We start from the raw sequence: 18,442 nt of genomic DNA on the forward strand, positions 1-18,442 counted from the left end.
GTTGTCTTTTATGTACAACTGTTCAGGGCTTTTCAAGACCTTTAAGTTTTTATTAAAATAGTCTATTGTGGAATGCTCTGTTATCATTGCTAAGGGCTGTTAAATCTTCAGTAGTTGGATTTTACAGCACTTAGCAAATGTAAAAAGAGCATTCTACATCTGCCTCCTCTTCTCCTCTCCCATGTTACCAGCCTAATTTTTCCAATGCTCATTACCTTTTCTTTGGCCTATTGCAACAGGTATCTAACTGACCTCCCCTCCTCTTACCCATTTTTATACAGAGCGGTCACATTAATCTTTCAGAAACAATCTTCTTCCTTGTTCAAGAATTTCTTCAACAATTCCCTGTTATCTGAGAAGTAAAGACCCAACTGTTAAGCCTTTCAAAGTGTACTAACGATGGATGTTTTCACTCCTCCTTTCATGTCCCCTCAGTACACAAACCACTACTTATTGTTTCCTTGAACGTTCATCAAAACCTACCACCTCTGTACCTTTGCTCATGCTGTATCTATGCCCCATTGTCCACATTCAAATGCTTTCTCTTTGTCAGAGACTTGGTCTAAATGCTACCTTTTACCTTGATAACCCCAGTCAGGAACCAGACAATTTCAAATTCTCTCTCTCTCTCTCTTCCCCCCTCCCTCCCATCCTCCCTTCCTCCCTCCCTCTCTCTCCTCTGAACTTCCATAACACTTTACCATACTTCTTGTACAGCACACATAACTTTCAAATGTCATTATTATTAGCAATGAGTGTGTCTTATCAGTGTCTTGAGCAATGCCAGGTGCTCAATGTTTCTTTAATAAATGAATGTATGACTGCATACTAACCCAGGGTTCATTAAAGGGAAGAACTAGGTTTAACTCCTTTTCTACTCTGTACAACATTTAGCATAATAGCTTACACAAAGGAGATGTCCAACAAGCGCCTGTTACGTGAATGCAGATTCTGTAAAATGTCTAGCACTTGGACCCAATTCTTCCAAATTGTCAACCCTTAGGGAAGGGTTAGTAGTTAGGGAAGGAAGTAGTTAATTGTTCTATGCCCTTTCCAATTACTCTGTCTTCTGCCTTCATCTTATTTGTCCACTGCCCCATAAAGAAAAATAACAATTCAAATAAGCAAAGGATCGGCCATGAAACTTTATAATATTTACAAAGAAAATCATTCCAATTCCAATTGCCTCAGTCTCCCCAAATCTGAACTTTTACCAGGAACAAGTGACTTTATGCAGAGTAGTTCTTGCTACCTCCACTCCAACTACCATAGTATATAAGCCGCTATCACTTCTGGATTGGACTAATGCTATGGTTAGCTAACTAACCACTAGTCACCACACTTGCCCATACCCTTCAGTCCATTCTTTACCCAGAAGTGATATTTCTAAAATGTATATCAGATCACATCACCCTACTTGTTAAAATCCTTCAATGGCTTCCCATTGTATCCAGAATAATAAACTCATTACTACAGGCATAACTTGGAGATATTGTGGGTTCAGTTCCAGGCCACCATAATAAAGTGAATATCTCAAGAAAGTGGGTCACACATAGTTTTTGATTTCCCAGTGCCTACTGAAGTTATGTTTACACTGTACTGTAGTCTATGAAATGTACAATAGCATGACATCTAAAAAATGTAAATATCTTAATTAAAAATACTTTATTGCTAAAAATGCTAACCTTCATCTGAGTCTTCAGTGAGTTGTAATCTTTTTTTTAAAAACTTTTAATTTTATATTGGAGTATAGCCGATTAACAATGCTGTGATAGTTTCAGGTGCACAGCAAAGTGACTCAGCCATACTTATACATGTATCCATTCTCTGGATGGGGTAGTTTGGGGGAGAGTTGTAATCGTTTTGCTGGTGGAGGGTGTCACCTTGATGTTGATGGCTGCTGACTGACCAGGGTGGTGGCTGCTGAAGGTTGGGGTGACTGTGGCAACTTCTTAAAATTTAAGACAACCATGAAGTTTACTACATCAATTGATTCTTCCTTTCATGAACAATTCTCAGTAGCATGCAGTGCAGTTTGATAGCATTTTACCCACAGTAGAACTTCTTTCAAAATTGGAGTCAATCCTCTCAAACTCTGCTGCTGCTTTAACAGCTAAGTTTGGGTAATATTCTAAATCTTCTGTTGTCATTTCAACAATCTTCATAGCATCTTTACCAGGAGTAGATTCCATCTCACGAAACCACTTTCTTTGCACAGCTTTAAGAAGCAACTCCTCACCTGTTAAAGTTTTATCATGAGATTGCAGCAATTCAGTCACATCTTCAGGCTCCACTTCTAATTCTAGTTCTCTTGCTATCTCCACTACATCTGCAATTACTTCCTCCACTGAAGTCTTGAGTCCCTCAAAGTCATCCATGAAGGTTAGAATCATGTTCTTCCAAACTCCTGTTAATGTTGATATTTTGACCTCTTCCCATGAATCACGAATGTTCTTAATGGCATCTAGAATGGTGAATCATTTTCAGAAGGTTTTCAATTGATTTTTCCAGATCCATCAGAGTAATCCCTATCTATGGTAGCTATAACCTTACGAAATGTATTTCCTAAATAATAAGACTTGAAAGTTGAAATGACTCCTTGGTCCATGGGCTACAGAATGGATGCTGTGTTAGCGGGCATGAAAACATTAACCTCCATCAGAGCTCCTGGGTGACCAGGTGCATTGTCAATGAGCATTAATATTTTGAAAGGAATCTTTTTTTTCCTGACCAGTCAGTCTCAGTAGTGGGCTTAAAATATTCAGTGAACCACGTTGTTAAACAGTTGTGCTGTCATCTAGGCTTTGTTGTTCTATTTATAGAGCATAAGAAGAGCAGAATTAGCATAATTCTTAAGGGCCCTAGGATTTTTAGAATGGTAAATGAGCACTGGCTTCAACTGAAAGTCACCAGCTGTATTAGCTCCTAAAAAGAGTGTGCCTGTCCTTTGAAGCTTTGAACCCAGGCATTGACTTCTCCTCTCTAGCTATGAAAGTCCCAGATGATATCTTCTTCCAATAGAAGGCTGTTTTATCTACAATGAAAATCTGTTGTGTAGTGTATCACCTTCATTAATGATCTTAGCTAGATCTTCTGGATAACTTGCTGTAGCTTCTACATCAGCACTTGCTGCTTCACCTTGCACTTTTATGTTATGGAGATGGCTTCTTTCCTTAAACCTCATAAGCCAACCTCTGCTAGCTTTAAACTTTTCTTCTGCAGCTTCCTCACCTCTCTCAGCCTTCACAGAACTGAAGAGAGTTAGGACCTTGCTCTTGATTAGGCATTGGCTTAAGGGAATGTTGTGGCTGGTTTGATCTCCTATCCAGACAACTAAAACTTTCTCCATATTAGCAATAAGGCTGTTTCAGTTTTTTATCATTTGTGTGTTCACTGAACTAGCACTTTCAATTTCCTTCAAGAACTTTACATTTGCATTCACAAGTTGGCTAACTGTTTGGCATGAGAAGCCTAGCTTTTGGCCTATCTCAGCTTTAGACATGCCTTCCTCACTAAGCTTAATCATTTGTACCTTTTGATTTAAAGTGAGAGACTCTTCCTTTCACTTGAACACTTAGAGGCCATTGTAAGGTTATTAATTGGCTTAATTTCAATATTGTTGTGTCTCAGGGAATAGGGAGGCCCAAGGAGAGGGACAGAGATGGGGGAGCAACCAGTCGGTGGAGCAGTCAGAACACACACATTTATCAGTTAAGTTCACCATCTTAGATGGGTGCAATCTGTGGCACCCCAAAACAATGACAATAGTAATATCAAAGATTACAGATCACCATAACAAATATAATAATAATGAAAAAGTTAAATTTTCCCAGAATTACCAAAATGTGACACAGAGCCACGAAGTGACGAAATGCTGTTGGGAAAATGGCTTTGATAGACTTGCTCAATGCAGGGTTGCCACAAATCTTCAAGTTGTAAAAAAACACAATATCTGCAAAGCATAATAAGGCAAAGTGCGATAAAAAAGGTATGTCTGTGTAGATTAAAGGACCAACATAATTTGGTACTGTTTACCTCTCAGACTTCATTTCCCTTCACTGCCTCTCTCTCATTTACTGTGCTCTAGTCATGCTTACCTTCTCTCCTCTGCTTGAACATGCCAAGTCCATTTTCATCTTAGGGTCTCTGACTTGTTCTTCCTTATGTTGGAATGCTTCTCCTACAGATGTTTGCATGGCAATCCCCTTCATATTGTTCAAATCTCAATTCAAATGTTAGAGAATACTTGCTTTCCTAGCAACCCCAGGTATGTTAGCTGTTTTTATCTTCTTCATAGCATTTATTGGTACCTGATATTGTTTACATATATATCATATTTTACCATCTTCAGAATGTAATATCCCTGATGGCAAGAATTTTGTATGCCTCAGTCTTTGCCATATCCTCAGCAACCTAGCATTCTGATTATCAGTCAATAAATATTTGGTAACTAACTGACTTCCACAGTTATTTTTGAGCATCTACTTTTGTACCAGGTTAGGTGCTAAATGCTGGGGATTCAAAGTTAAGTAAGACACAGTCTTTCCCCTAAGGAGTTCATTCTCTGTTGCAGGAGACAGAGGTAGAAAGAGACAGTTCTCATATGGTGTTACAGGTGTCATGTTAGGAGGAAGCACCAGGCATGGCAGAAGCACTGAGGAAGGGGTACCCAAACCAGCCTGGGGAAGAGTGGGGAGAGAAGTCAGGGAAAGCTTTCTAGAAGAGGTTATGATTGAGCTGGAGCTTTAGGGTATGAAGATGTGTGTATGGTGGGTGGGGGTGGAAAAGGTAATTCTAGTCAGAGGAAAAGGCATAAAACACCATGGGCACATTCTGGGAACTAGAATTAGTTTAGTGTTAGGACATGGTATGTGAAGGAAGGATTGGGAGATAATGTTGAGAGGTAAAACAGATAATCAAGGCCTTTAATACTACAAGTAAGGAGTTTTGGAGCTTTCCCATAGGCAACTGGGAACTACTTAAGAACTTTTAAAGGAATACATCAGGTAGTAACATGCATTTTCCATCCATGAAGGCAAGAAAGGTTGCCATTAAGCCCAAACTTTAGCTGCCACAGGTGCAAATACACTGATCCCCAATCTGTGTGCTGTGCCTGGTGGGCACAATCCTCATGACTAAACACCTACCAGAAAGATAAAGGGCTTTGTCCACCATGTACTCCTCAGCAAAGCGAATGTGACAAAAGTTTTTTTTGCTCTTCCGAATAGCAATGATCTCTCCACACTGCTCAAACACTTCCACGATGATCTGCTCTGTACCATTTTCAGGCAGGCCGCCCACAAATACTGTTTTGCATCCTGGTGGTCGTTCTCGGGTTGCAGGAGGTGGAAGATCTAAGTATAAGTGCAAAAGCATTTGAAATTAAAATGTTTGCTTAGGACAGACCTCTTAGAAACTTCACATGTCCCAGAGATAGCCCTACTATCCCCACCAGACTTCTGCCTAAGAGTCCCAGAAGCATGTGGCCTCCAAGATGCTCATCTCTGCTCCATAGCAAATTGGTTGCCTGAACCTGAGAATTATTTTATTCAATGATTTGGTGATCATGATTTATGTATACAGGATAAAGACTCAGACCCATCTGTCTCATCAAAAGTTCTTTAATTTTGTTCTTTACTTTTGTTGTGACAACCCAGCTATGCCCAATTTTCAGTCATTTTTATTAAGAAGACAATTAGTGGAAAGAAATCCCACTCGGTTTAAGCCTACTTTTGAGAATTCTTAGAACCAGTGTCCTTGAGAGAAGGGTTTGTTTAATTCAGTTTGTAGTTATTGTATTCTCCCTGTTCATGCTTACAGAAAGAACTGTTTCAGGATTAATTTGACAGTGAAGGGGTGAACATTTACAAAAATATTTACAGCTATCAGAATAATTTGGTTGACAAAGTCAGCCAGAGTACAGATCATCCCTTTTAGGTTTTTTGTTTTTTGATACCAGTGAGCTCTTCCTCAGATTCTTTGCTGGAGAGGTGAGGTCCAGAGCCAATCATGCAGCATTTAGAGGGAAAGTAAGCTCATCTGGGAAATCATTAAATAAAGTGAGATAAATTTGGCTGTAGAGTTATTAAAAACCTACTTAATGGGCATCCCTGGTGGCGCAGTGGTTGAGAGTCTGCCTGCCAATGCAGGGGACACGGGTTCATGCCCCGTTCCGGGAAGATCCCACATGCTATGAAGCGGCTAGGCCCGTGAGCCATGGCCGCTGAGCCTGTGCGTCCAGAGCCTGTGCTCTGCAACGGGAGAGGCCACAACGGTGAGAGGCCTGCGTACCGCAAAAAAACAAAACAAACAAACAAACAAACCTATTTAATGAGATGATTTTCCTTCTGCTTAAAAAATGTGCTTTCTACTCACTTATACATAAAGCCGGTTGTATCTGCCAGCTCCTTGTTGCTGTTTATATGTAGCAAAGCATTTCCCAAGCAAAATCCTACAGTTCATAGCCCAACAAAACAAAGCATGATGGTCAAGGGTTTTCTAGTGTTGGTTTTGTATCTGCAAGGATTTATTTTGTGTAATCCGTTCTTCCCATTCAGCTCTTAACAATAATTCTCCCAGCTCAAGATTTGGAGAGCTCGACAACCAGTGATTACAGCTCACATGCAAAAATAAATGAGTTTCACTTGTAGATTAGGCCAAGGCCCCCACCTGATTCTTATCCAAGTTGGCAAGCAGATGATTTGAGAGCTGCCTCGGCTATTAGCATCTTAAGCTTCCTCACTTTGCTTATTAGTGTGGGTCAGAATAATCAAGTTCTCATGATGGTCTCTTTCCCTCTATTTAGTCAGTAAAAGGGGTAGAGGAATTCAGGGAACCTACAAAATTTCTGTTAAAATTTTAAATGTCTTCAATTTCAAGAACTCACTGTATTGGTATTTCATTCCATAGGAGAAGTTTAAAGGGAAAAGAAAATAACCTAGTGAGCAGGAATCTGAAATGTCTAACATTAGAGAGGTTATAGCTTTAGCCAAAAAGGGAAAAATGAGATCCAGAATCTCTTGAGACTTATACTTCTGAGTTTTTTAAGAACTGGAAAGGATTCTAGATATTACACTTCCAGTGATTCTCAACTCTGGTAGCACATTAGAATCAACTTGGGAGTCAAACAATGCCTGGGTCTCCCTCCAATGAGTCTGATTTAATTAGTCTGGGGTGCAGCATGTGCATCATTTTCTTGAAGTTCCTCAGGCAACTCTAATGTGTAGCTATAGTTGAAAACCACTGACTTGGCCTAAACTTATAATATTCTGAGGAAAAACCTTAGCTGACTGAGGTTGGGTAACTTATTCAAGGTCAACAAATCAGATAGAAAGAGAAGGAAAATGAACGTGGAGCAGTTAAACCTGGATTTAAACCTTAATTACTCACTGTCTGTATGACCTTGGGAAAACTACATAACCTCTGAGAACTTTGTTTTTTCATCTTAAAATAGGGATACTATCCTCTACCTTACAAGGGTTATTGTAGGATAATTGATAATCTACTGCCTATATTGCATGTGGCATAATGCCTAGCACTTGATAGGTTCCCAATAAATTGTAGTTATTATAGTGTTATTATTATTTACTATTATAGAACTCAGGTTTCCTAATTACCACTCTGAGGCTTTCTAAAATCCTACCACAAGTCTGGAGTGGAGTGATAGCTAAGACTTGGATTTCTAAACTCTCAGCTCCTTGCTTTATCCAGATCTTTAGATAAGGCTGGGTTTGGGAAGGAATCACTCTTATTGGTAGAGAAACTGTTACAGAACTGAACTTGGGTCTGCTTCACACCCCACCCTCCCAGCAGTAAAACCAATCTACCAAAATCAGGTTGTGCTGAAGGAAAGTACAGCATTTATTGCAGGCACCAAGCAAGGAGAATGGGCAGCTCATGCTCAAAAGACCTGAACTCCCTGATGGCTTTCATGGAAGGGTTTTTAAAGGCAACATTTGGGGTGAGGGTTGCAGGGTGTATGACTTTCTTCTGACTGGTTGGTAGTGAGGTAACAGGGTGGTGTTTCAGGAATCTTTTCTTTTTTTTTTTTTGTGGTACATGGGCCTCTCACTGTTGTGGCCTCTCCCGTTGCGGAGCACAGGCTCCGGACACGCAGGCTTAGCGGCCATGGCTCACAGGCCCAGCCACTCTGCGGCATGTGGGATCTTCCCGGAACGGGGCACGAACCCGTGTCCCCTGCATTGGCAGGCGGACTCCCAACCACTGCGCCACCAGGGAAGCCCTGTTTCAGGAATCTTAATCATCAACCTTCTGGTTCCAACCAGTCTGGGGCATATTCGTTGCAGAGGAACTAGGACTCTGTTTTATTGTTGAATTATTGTTCAAGCTATCTTGCTTAACTGCTTTTCCTTTGTTTCTGTATTCCTTCACTTCTCCAATTAGTAACTGCTTGTGCCTGCTCTTTGGCACTCAGGGAAGACCTAGGAGACAAAAATCTTTTCCTACAAACAAGAAACAGGGGACATGGAGGGCCTTTTGTACCCTGTAGGGCCCATGGTGTCCTGCTCAGTTTCAGAATCTACAGCTGTGGAGACACACATGATTTTGACCATGGAACACAACCCGGCCACTGACTATATTAGGTAAAGAATTTTCAACAACATCTATTTAGTTAGAGCCATGTTTTCTAAGGCTTCAGAATAAAATCCTGCCTTAGAACCCTTCTGAAGTTTACTATTTAAATGAATTTGATAAAGAATCTTTTTATGAAGCAAATAATCACCTTTTTATATTATTTGAGTTAGCCTAGGTTTACCTTTAGGTCCGTTGAGAGACTCTAAGGAATGTCTGGTTACTGCTATAGTTATATGTAATACTGACAATACCAAGGCTCTTTCCCTTGATGAAACCATCACCCTATTTAGATGCTGTGATTATTCTGTGGTGACTGTAAAGGCGCATAAAAGCCACTAAGAGTAGTGTCAAGAATGCTGGGGATTTGTTTATTTTCCTTGGGTAAATGTAGCATTTGCTGAGATTTAGGTGTATGCCACCAGCAAGGCAATGGGCTGTACTGTCTTCCTTAATGGATAGTACTTGTTCTTTAATTAACAGCTCAAAGTACTTTGTTGTTTGGGCCCGATTTTCTAATCCCACTGAAATACAGTGATATGGGCATAGCAATGGTAACTCCATAGGAGTTAATCCTATTAATCAGGTAATGTGCTAAGCTCCTGTAACACCCCAATCACCACTCCAGATGGAGAAGAAGAAACTTCCATGTAAAAAGATGCAAGATAACTGGGAGTATAAAGCACTCTAATCTCTGGTAATGGAAAAGGAGGAGCTTCTAGCAATTCTAATTACAACTAAGCACCCACTCTGGGGAACTGTGTTGGGGCAATCAGCATTAAGATCAAAGTCACTGCTCATCTTTGAGAAGTGAGGCAGGGAGCAGCATAGAGGCCCAATAAACCACTTGCATCTTGCTTTTCAAAGGAGCATCACAGATCACTCAACTGGTTTGCCAGAATTTGCATACTGCAAAATCTTTGAGTTGATTTTATCAGACAGCCCAAGATTGAAGGTCCCCTAGACAATCAGCAGGGGTCAGATATATTTTAATGTAATCCCAACTGATTGGAAGTAATCAGAAGGCCAGCGAATCTTTATTAATTCTCAATTTATCCATTTTCTCTAATTTTCTTTATAGAACCCAGCCCTAGGAGCCAAAATGAGTTCAGCCTGTTTTGAGATGGTAAAATGAAATGATTGCTCTTTTTCTGGCTCCTGGGTGCTTTCCCACATGCCTGCATACAGATAGCAGATGATATTCCACCATTTATTCCACGTTCACTGTTATTTCACAGTAGATGAAAAATGAAACCTCTCCATACAGAAGGTCTATCAGCTGAAGTGAAAAATCTTGAGAGAATTGAGTTCTCTGGAGAGAGGGTGCTGTCCTTTTATACCACCAACTGAGGACTGTTAATTGGGAATGCAGTAAATCTCTGATAGCCACCCTGTGAAAAAAAGTACCTGTGTTCCAGAGAGCTTTCTTTTGCCATACCTCTGACTCCTAGGAATCAGAGGATGTTGCTCCTAGGACAATTCACCATTTATCTTTAGGAGACTGGTGCACAGTCAGCTCCAGTCTAGTTTGATCTGCTGAATTTTTAGACCAGAACTGATTTTGCCTAGTCTAGATCAGAGAGGTTAAGTACCCAGGATTTCATGGCTATTTAGTATGGAGATCTGGGATATGAAACCAGGCCTATGTCACATTGGGGCTCTTGATTATTATACCATACTGCCTGTTCTACTGAAGGCACAAAGCTCTATGGGCCACCTACCAATTTGCTCTTGCTTTTCCTAATACATTTTGAGGGACTTTTGCCTAGGTGAATAATTATTGTGGTAGCTACATTTTTAATGTCAAGAATCATATTTTTAGAACTGGATGAAACCTTGGAGGTATCTAGGGTAATCTAACCCAATAGCCTCACTTTACAGACAAGGAAACTGAGACCTGGGGAGGTCATGCGACTAACCCAAGATCCCTCAGGTAGTTGGTGACAGAGCTGGGGGTAAAACACAATTCTCTCGACTTTTAATCTAGTAGTTTGTTCACTATACTATAATGCTGTTTTTTGCACATTTGAAGTAGATACACCTGGAAAAGTCTAGTGGTCAGTTGGCTATATGTGCCTGAAGCTCAGAAGAGAGCCATGGGTTGAAAAAATAGATTTAGAAGTTGTCAGCATGTGGTGTAATTACCTCATGCTCTCTTGGTTTGATTTCTAGACCTCTGACTTCTCCTTTTGTATTCATCCATCCATCCCTCCATCACTCAAGAGATATTTATTGAACACGTACTATATGTCAGATACTTTTCTCAGTGCTGGGGATATATCAGTGAACAAAATAGACAAAACTTCCTGCTTTTGTGGAGTTTACATTCTATAAATTGCATAGTTTGTTAAAAGGTATTAAGTATTAAGTGAAAAATAGAGAGGGTAAGTAGGATTGGGAGTGTGGCAGGGAGGGCTGAACTTTTAAATAGGTTGTCAGGGTTACTGAAGAGGAGACATTTCAGCAAAGACTTGAAGGAGGCAGGTGAGTTAGCCATGCAGATATTTAGGAGAAGAGTATTCTAGGCAGAGGAAAGAGCCAATACAAAGGCCCTATGATGGAAGAGTGCCTGGTGTGTTCACAGAACAGCATGGAGGTCAGCATAACTGGAACAATGTGTGATGGAAAGGAGAGTGGTAAGAGACAAAGTCAAAGAGATAATGTGAGAGAGGGAGGACCTTCTTTGCCATTAAAGGTCTTTCTGTGCCATTTAAGACAGGAATAAAGACACAGACCTACTAGAGAATGGACTTGAGGACACGAGGAGGGGGAAGGGTAAGCTGGGACAAAGTGAGAGAGTGACATGGACATATATACACTACCAAATGTAAAATAGCTAGCTAGTGGGAAGCAGCTGCATAGCACAGGGAGATCAGCTTGGTGCTTTGTGACCACTTAGAGGGGTGGGATAGGGAGGGTGGGAGGGAGGAGACACAAGAGGGAGGAGATATGGGAACATATGTATATGTATAACTGATCCACTTTGTTATAAAGCAGAAACTAACACACCATTGTAAAGCAATTATACTCCAATAAAGATGTTTTTTAAAAAAAAGGTCTTTCTGTGCCATTAAACAGACTTTGGCCTTTATTTTGAGTAAAACAGGGAGCCATTAAAGGGTTTTGAATAGAGGAGGGACATAGTCTGACTTAGGTTTTAAAAAGGATCACTCTGCCTGCCCTCTTGAGAATACATTGTAGGGGGGAAGGGTGAAAGAGGAAGACCAATTAGAAGGCTATTGCAATAGTTCAGAAAATGTATTATGGGGGCATAAACTGGGTCATAGCAGTAATTATCACGAAAGTAGTAGAATTCTAGTTATATGTTTTAGGGTAGACCCGACAGAGTTTTCTAACAGATTAAATATGGCGTGTGAGGGAAAGAGAGTAGGTAAGGATTACACTTAAGTTTTGGCTGAGTAATTGAAAGAATGCAGTTGCCATTATCTGAGATGGAGAAGGATACTAGTGGAGAAGGTTTGGGGGTAAATATTAGGGGTTTTGTTCCAAACATATTAAACTTGAGATGTCTCTTTGACATGTAAGCGGAGATATCAAATAAGCAGTAGGATATGAGTTTGGGGTTCAGAGACAAGCTCTGAGCTAAAAATATAATTTAGAGTATCACTGGCATACTTTTTTTTCAGCCATGAGATTGGATGAGCTCATCAATGGTATGAGTACAGAGCAGAGGTCCAAGGATTGAGTCATGGGGATCTCCAATGGTAAGAAGTCAGCGAGAACAGAAGGTTATCAGCAAAGGAGACTGAAAAGGAATGACCAGTGTGAGAAGGAAAACCAATAGTGTGGTATCCTGGAAGCCAAGTGAAAAAGTATATCAGTGAGTAAGGAGTAATCAACTGGAAGAGAAGTGAGAATTGACCACTGGATTTAGTATTGTGAGGTCATTAGTGTTCTTTTTTTTTAAAGGTATGAGAAAGTTTATAGCAACTAGTAACATAAAATAAATACGTATTATAATGTGGTATCATTATTGTCTATCAATTTATCAAATATTTTAAAAGCATATTATGTAAATATAATTGTCATGGTCCTTATAAAAGACTGGTTTCCAGGTATGAAAGAGAATACTTGTCTAACTAACTTTATTAGTGCTATAGACATTAGTGTTCTTAAGCAAGCATTTTGATAGAGGGGTGGGGCAAAAGCCCAAATGAAGAAGATTTAAGAGAGAAGAGGAGAAGAACTGGAAACAGTAAAGATTAAGTGCTTTAAGGACTTTTGCTGCTAAGGGGTGTACAGAAATGCAAACTCCCCTTTCTCTCTTAAATTTTGAAATGTTAGAATTCCTTAGGGTGCCATGCTTGGTCATCCTCCTTCTTGATCTATATAATCTCTCTGGTGGTCATTCTAACACCTTCAAATGACCTAATGTTTCAAGAAGGATGAAGGGGTCACTAGTTCTAAATATAGTAGAGAAATAAAGTAATTTAAGGACTAAAAAGTATCCATTGGATTTAGCCCCTAATACTTCATTGGAAATGCATTAGAACAATGAAAGATTAACTACCGTTTTAATTTCAGCACCTTCCACGTGGAAGTGTTTGGGAGACGGTAAGCTTGGAGTTGGGCTGGAGAGGTGACAGGGACCTGGATGAAATGCTAGGTGGGAGAGAGGGGAAGGAATTGATGGTAAAGATACTGTCTAATGAAGAAACAAGACAGAAGCAGATCAGATGGGTGCATAAAGAGACTGTGAGAGTCCCTAAATCACATGACCTTATTGCTGAGAGGTCACTGAGTGCAAGAGAATATACCAGAGACAGGCAGGAGTAAGTACTGGGGTTTATAATCAAGGCTTCATCAGACACAGTTGGTGGGCTCTGGAGAAGATAAGTCAACATACCAAATTCCTACTCTTCCCATAGCACTTGCTCTTTCTATTCACCTTTACGAAGTCTTGGGGCTGTTAACAAAAATGGCACTTTTGCCATGCTCTCAGCAGAGAACTAAGGGAGGCTTATCCGTTAGTGTTTTCCCCACCCAAATAACCTGAGCCCCCTTTCAACAAAATTCAAGTTCTAAAAAGGAACTAGAACACTAGTTTACTTTAAGCTGTGTCAGGAGTGTTATATTTTGAATTCAATCCCAAAGCCAGTTTCCTTCCCAGAAGCCAGCACTTTACAGGCATTAATTGCCCTGACAGCATTCTTAACACAAAAACAAATAACCAAGGGACTGAGACACCAAAACATTGTGACTTGTGTGGAGAAAAAGCAGAATATTACTTGGATTTGGAGGGAAGAGTGTGCAGCTTTTACAGTGTATGATCTCTTTTACTACTGGCATATCTGGTGGAATTGGAGGAGGTACTATTCCCAGGCCAGGCATCATTGGAGTTATTGGTGGAATTCCAGTCATCATTCCAAGAGCAGGATCAAAGTCTTAAAAAGGAGAGGAAAGAGAGAACAATAAATTACACCAGGCAAGATCAAGTAGAGGCAGAATGCTACCTTATAAGCTTCAAACCAAAGGTCTTTCTAAGACAGAGGCAAAATATTTAAGAAAACATGTTATTAGCATTACCAGGTCTTAAATATTATAATTGTGCATTTTCCTTTTGGGCTAGGCCTGCTTGTTTTTGTTTGCCCAGTGCCTGTTTGTCTCTACCTCTCATTTTGACATCCAAGGCCCTTTGTAATATGACCGCGCCTTGTCCATTGATCTTTCCTTCCACTACTTTCCAACACACACCCTCTGCTCCATTCAGACAAGGCTTTTTGCTGTCCCTTGTAACACTTCCTGTCTTTTTGCAGTATAGCATGGTGTTAAGAGCATACAGTTTTGGGGTTCAGAAAGACCTGGGTCCTAGTTCTACCGTTTGATTAGCAGGATGAATCTTTTGAACCTCCGTTTCGTCATTTGCAAACCGGGGTTAATTCCACCTACTTCTACAGGGAGCTATGAGGAATAAACAAAATGATGAATGAAATGCGCCTAGCATAATGCATAGCACAAAAATGCTCAGTAAATAACTATTCTCTGTGCCTTTGTTCCTGTTGTTCTCCCTGCCTGCCTGGAGTCATTCAAGACTCCCCAAATTCTCCCCATGCTTCAAGGCCTGGCTTAAAGTCCCACCTTTCCAGATAATACTGGTTCATTCTTATCTCTTTATCTAAAAACTGTCCTACACCTGTTGCCACCGAATATTAGTTTGCATCATCTTTTGTTTCATTCAGGGGTGCTTCTAGGATGTGTGGGAGCTCCCAAAACATATTTTGTGGGGCTTGTCTAGATACACAATTGATTCACCACAAATCAGCATCAACACTATTCTGGTAGCCCATTCGATACCATGAAAGAAATACCATACCATACAGCTGGAGTGATTTACTTGCCAGGATACTCTCCTGGAACCAAGACTCTGGGAGGACTCCACAGGCACAAGTTCTGAAGCTTCTTGGGGGCATTTACTTGAGTAAATGGATTTGAAGGGTAAAGGATTGAAGAGTGCCTCAAAGGGAGAAATGGGGACTGAGGTCCACATAGGTTCAATTTGAGATTGGGGCTCCTTGCTTAGATGACACTGCAGGCCTTTGTGAATCGCAGGCACTGGAGGGGAACCTAGAAAATTTTGAGAAAGCTGCTTCTTGCCATCAAGACCCACAGAGGAGCTGCTCTGGACTTGGGGCACCTACCCCGATGGCACTATCTACCTGGCCAGTCCTCAGCTCTGGAGAGGGACTTAGAAAATATCTGGACAGTCATTCCAAAGCTCGGGGTCCCTTGATGTGAGGGCCCATGGCAGGGGCCCCGCTTACCTGGGTCTAAAGGCGGTACTGATTTCATTGTTTACATTTTGTCTCTATAACAAAATGCATGTTCTTTGAGAGAAGGGAGTGCATTCTACTTTATTTCTTCACCTCTCACCCCTGTCCTCTGTTATAGAATGCACGGTGTATTGCAAACAAAGAAAATATTGCATGAGGAGTTCTGATAATGTAGGGGTAGTCATGGTAGCAGTGGCAGGTCCTACTCCCCCAGACTTTACCCTGCTCACCACTCAGGCCCAAGGGACAGTGCCTTTAAGTATGTCCTCAAGGTGGCTCTGAAGTCCCTGGGTGGTTCTCTAAGATGTTGAAGGAGGTGTATCTAAACAATGGGAAGAAACTGCGGTTCATACAGAAGCAGGACTTCAAGTACAATAGGCCCAGAAGGAGACAGTCTTGTGACTGGGAGGATAGGCAGGTGGGTGGCACATGAGCACCTCCCATTGCAAGCCAGTCCAAGAGAGTTAGGGCATTCCCCATCCTCCCACATGCCTGTCGTGCTGAGATGCCAAGACCTTGAACATGTTTAGGAAGAAAGAATTTTCTTCTAAGAGGAAATTTTATTTTTCTGAAAACAAATTTACTTTTAGCCCTCATACGTTATCTCACCCAACATGCAAGTATTCACACATGCCTGTGTGTGTGCACACACACACACACACTCCTTCCCTCCCTCCCTGTGACTCTCATCTCTACTCTCCTCCACATGCTAGTTATATGATCTTGAGGGATGTTTCTTACTATCTGTGTGCCTCCATCTCCTTTTTGGTAAAAGTAGGGATAAATAATGACATTTAGCTCAAAGGATGAAAGGACAGAACAGATATGAAAACCTCTGGCATGATACATGGTGGTCCTGATAGGTGTTTCCTTCCTTCCATTCAAAACATGCGTCCACACACTAATACATTCACTTATTCAGGCATTCACTTCCACATCCCAGAAACATTTGTGATAGCCTCCTATATGTCATGCTCTATGCAGGGGGACAGGGCGTCCAGGTTTTTTTTTCCATCTTGGAGAACTTAGGAGCCCTGACACTCTGTGTTCCTATGCTGTAGAATGAGAGCACTGTGGTTAAGAATGCCATTTATGTCTTTGGAAAATTTGATTCCTTGTGTATAAGATTTTGGAAAAATTGTTAACATTATCTCCCCCATTTACAAACTGTTAATTTTCAGTAGGAAAAGATCAGATTAGATTGTGTGCCAACTAAACAATCCCATTTATTTTCCCCCCTACTGAAATGTTTGTCTTCCTTTTATTGTTCTGCCTGCCTCCTCATTGTTATTCATATAGTTCTGTCACTCACAACTCTACCTTACCACAGATTACAGAAACATCAGTTCATTAAACAAGCTCTGCCACTTCGACTGAGAAAGAAATGCCTGTCTCCATGTACTGTCTACTAATAAATGGAGACAAACAAAAAACAAATACACAGGATAAATATAACTCCTGACTGATGTACTCACCACTGTGCTGTTTGGTATGATTACATTAATATTTTATGAAATTCATTTAAAAGCAAGTGTATTCATGACATATGGCTAAAGCCAGAGTAGATAAACTCCCTTTCTTCTTTGCATTCAATATGCCAAGAGTTCCATAGGCTACATGCCTAGTAGGGCTTGCTAGAGGGCAGAATGTACATTGTACATGACATTTCAAGGGCTCCTATCACATTGATTATTTATTTTGTTTATCTTCAACCATTAAGACCAAAGTAGACTTGAATTTCCAATACCAACCAAGAAAATAACCATCTGAAATCATGGGCCTTATACAAGTATTACAGAATCTGAAAAAAATCAAAGAAGTCCAACACTAAAATACACTGGGAATAGAACACCAGAGAAATTCTCTCCCTTTTTCAGTCCCTGTTCTGGCTTGAGGAGTACAGCCAACACGTACAAAGTATTACCACTTATGTTAGGAATTTAAACTTCTGAAGGAGATTTGAAATCATTTTATAAAAGGGTTGTGGAGGGACTTCACTGGTGGCCCAGTGGGTAAGACTCCACGCTCCCAACGCAGGGGTCCAGGGTTTGATCCCTGGTTGGGGAACTAGATCCCACATGCATGCTGCGACTAAGAAGTCCACATGCCGCAACTAAGAGATTGCATGCTGCAACTAAGAAGTCTGCATGCCGCAACTAAAAAAAGAAAGATCCCACATACTGCAACTAAGATCCCGGGTGCCGCAAGTAAGACCCAGCGCAGCCCAAATAAATAAATAAATAAATAAATAAATAAATAAATAAATAATTTTAAAAAGGGTTGTGGAAAAGGCCAGGGTATTCCCCTAAAGTCCTTTCACAATAAATACCCTGTTCTGTTTTGCTTTTACCACCATCTCTTCTTCTAATGCCTTTTCCCTACTGCCTTCTTTACTCTTGGCACTGCCATCGATGGAAATGTCATAAGATGTTGGTTTGTAGTCCCTCTTTTGATTCATGTACTTTCCAAACTCCCAGCTTACTGGAAATGCTGCAAATGCTGTTTTTCAGTTGCACCACCTTGCTCCTCTGAGTTGCAGCTCTATTACATCTCTATTATATGATTTTAAGCAATGTTTCAGTGTAGCCTTAAGTCTTCCTGCTGCCTAGCAACTTGCACTTAACTCAACCTAGAGTAGTTATCTAGCAATATTATCATCCTCCATTCTCTGTATACATCTGAGCCAGGGAGCTACAATGGAGGAAAATGTCATTTGTCCAGTCATCCATATGTCTAACCATTTGTATGTCCTTCCGTATTTTGATGCCAGCCCCTCTGCAGGTGTTGGGGTTGAAGGAATAAGATAAAATCCTTGACTTCAGAGTATAGTTTGGGAACAGCCATGCAAACAATTATAATGCTTTATCATCAATTATTATTATCATCACTATAATTGTTTATTGGGTGCTTCCATTGTGCTAGGGACTGTGCTTAGGCATTTTATATAATCTCATTCCAAAAGACCAGTGGGCTAGGTACTGTTATTATCCTTCATTTTATAGACAAAGAAACTGGGGCTCAGAAGGGTTTAGTTACTTGCCCAAGGTTCCACAGCCAAT

At 40.6% G+C, this 18,442-nt stretch overlaps 1 protein-coding gene across 3 annotated transcripts in view; it reads right to left on the reverse strand.

The window, feature by feature from the left end:
- ENOX2 (ecto-NOX disulfide-thiol exchanger 2) overlaps positions 1–18,442 on the reverse strand; it is a gene marked incomplete at its 5' end in the record, with an annotated part of 82,413 nt that overhangs the window by 45,321 nt on the left and 18,650 nt on the right. For all 3 annotated transcript variants that reach the window (XM_079726944.1, XM_079726945.1, XM_079726946.1), the window contains 2 exons: positions 5,148–5,354; positions 13,842–13,997. In XM_079726944.1, coding sequence (XP_079583070.1) covers positions 5,148–5,354; positions 13,842–13,997 — 363 coding nt within the window. The remainder of the gene's footprint in view (positions 1–5,147; positions 5,355–13,841; positions 13,998–18,442) is intronic.

This window comes from Hyperoodon ampullatus (genome assembly GCF_949752795.1).
Source record: "Hyperoodon ampullatus genome assembly, chromosome: X".
In the NCBI taxonomy this organism is placed as follows: domain Eukaryota; kingdom Metazoa; phylum Chordata; class Mammalia; order Artiodactyla; family Ziphiidae; genus Hyperoodon; species Hyperoodon ampullatus.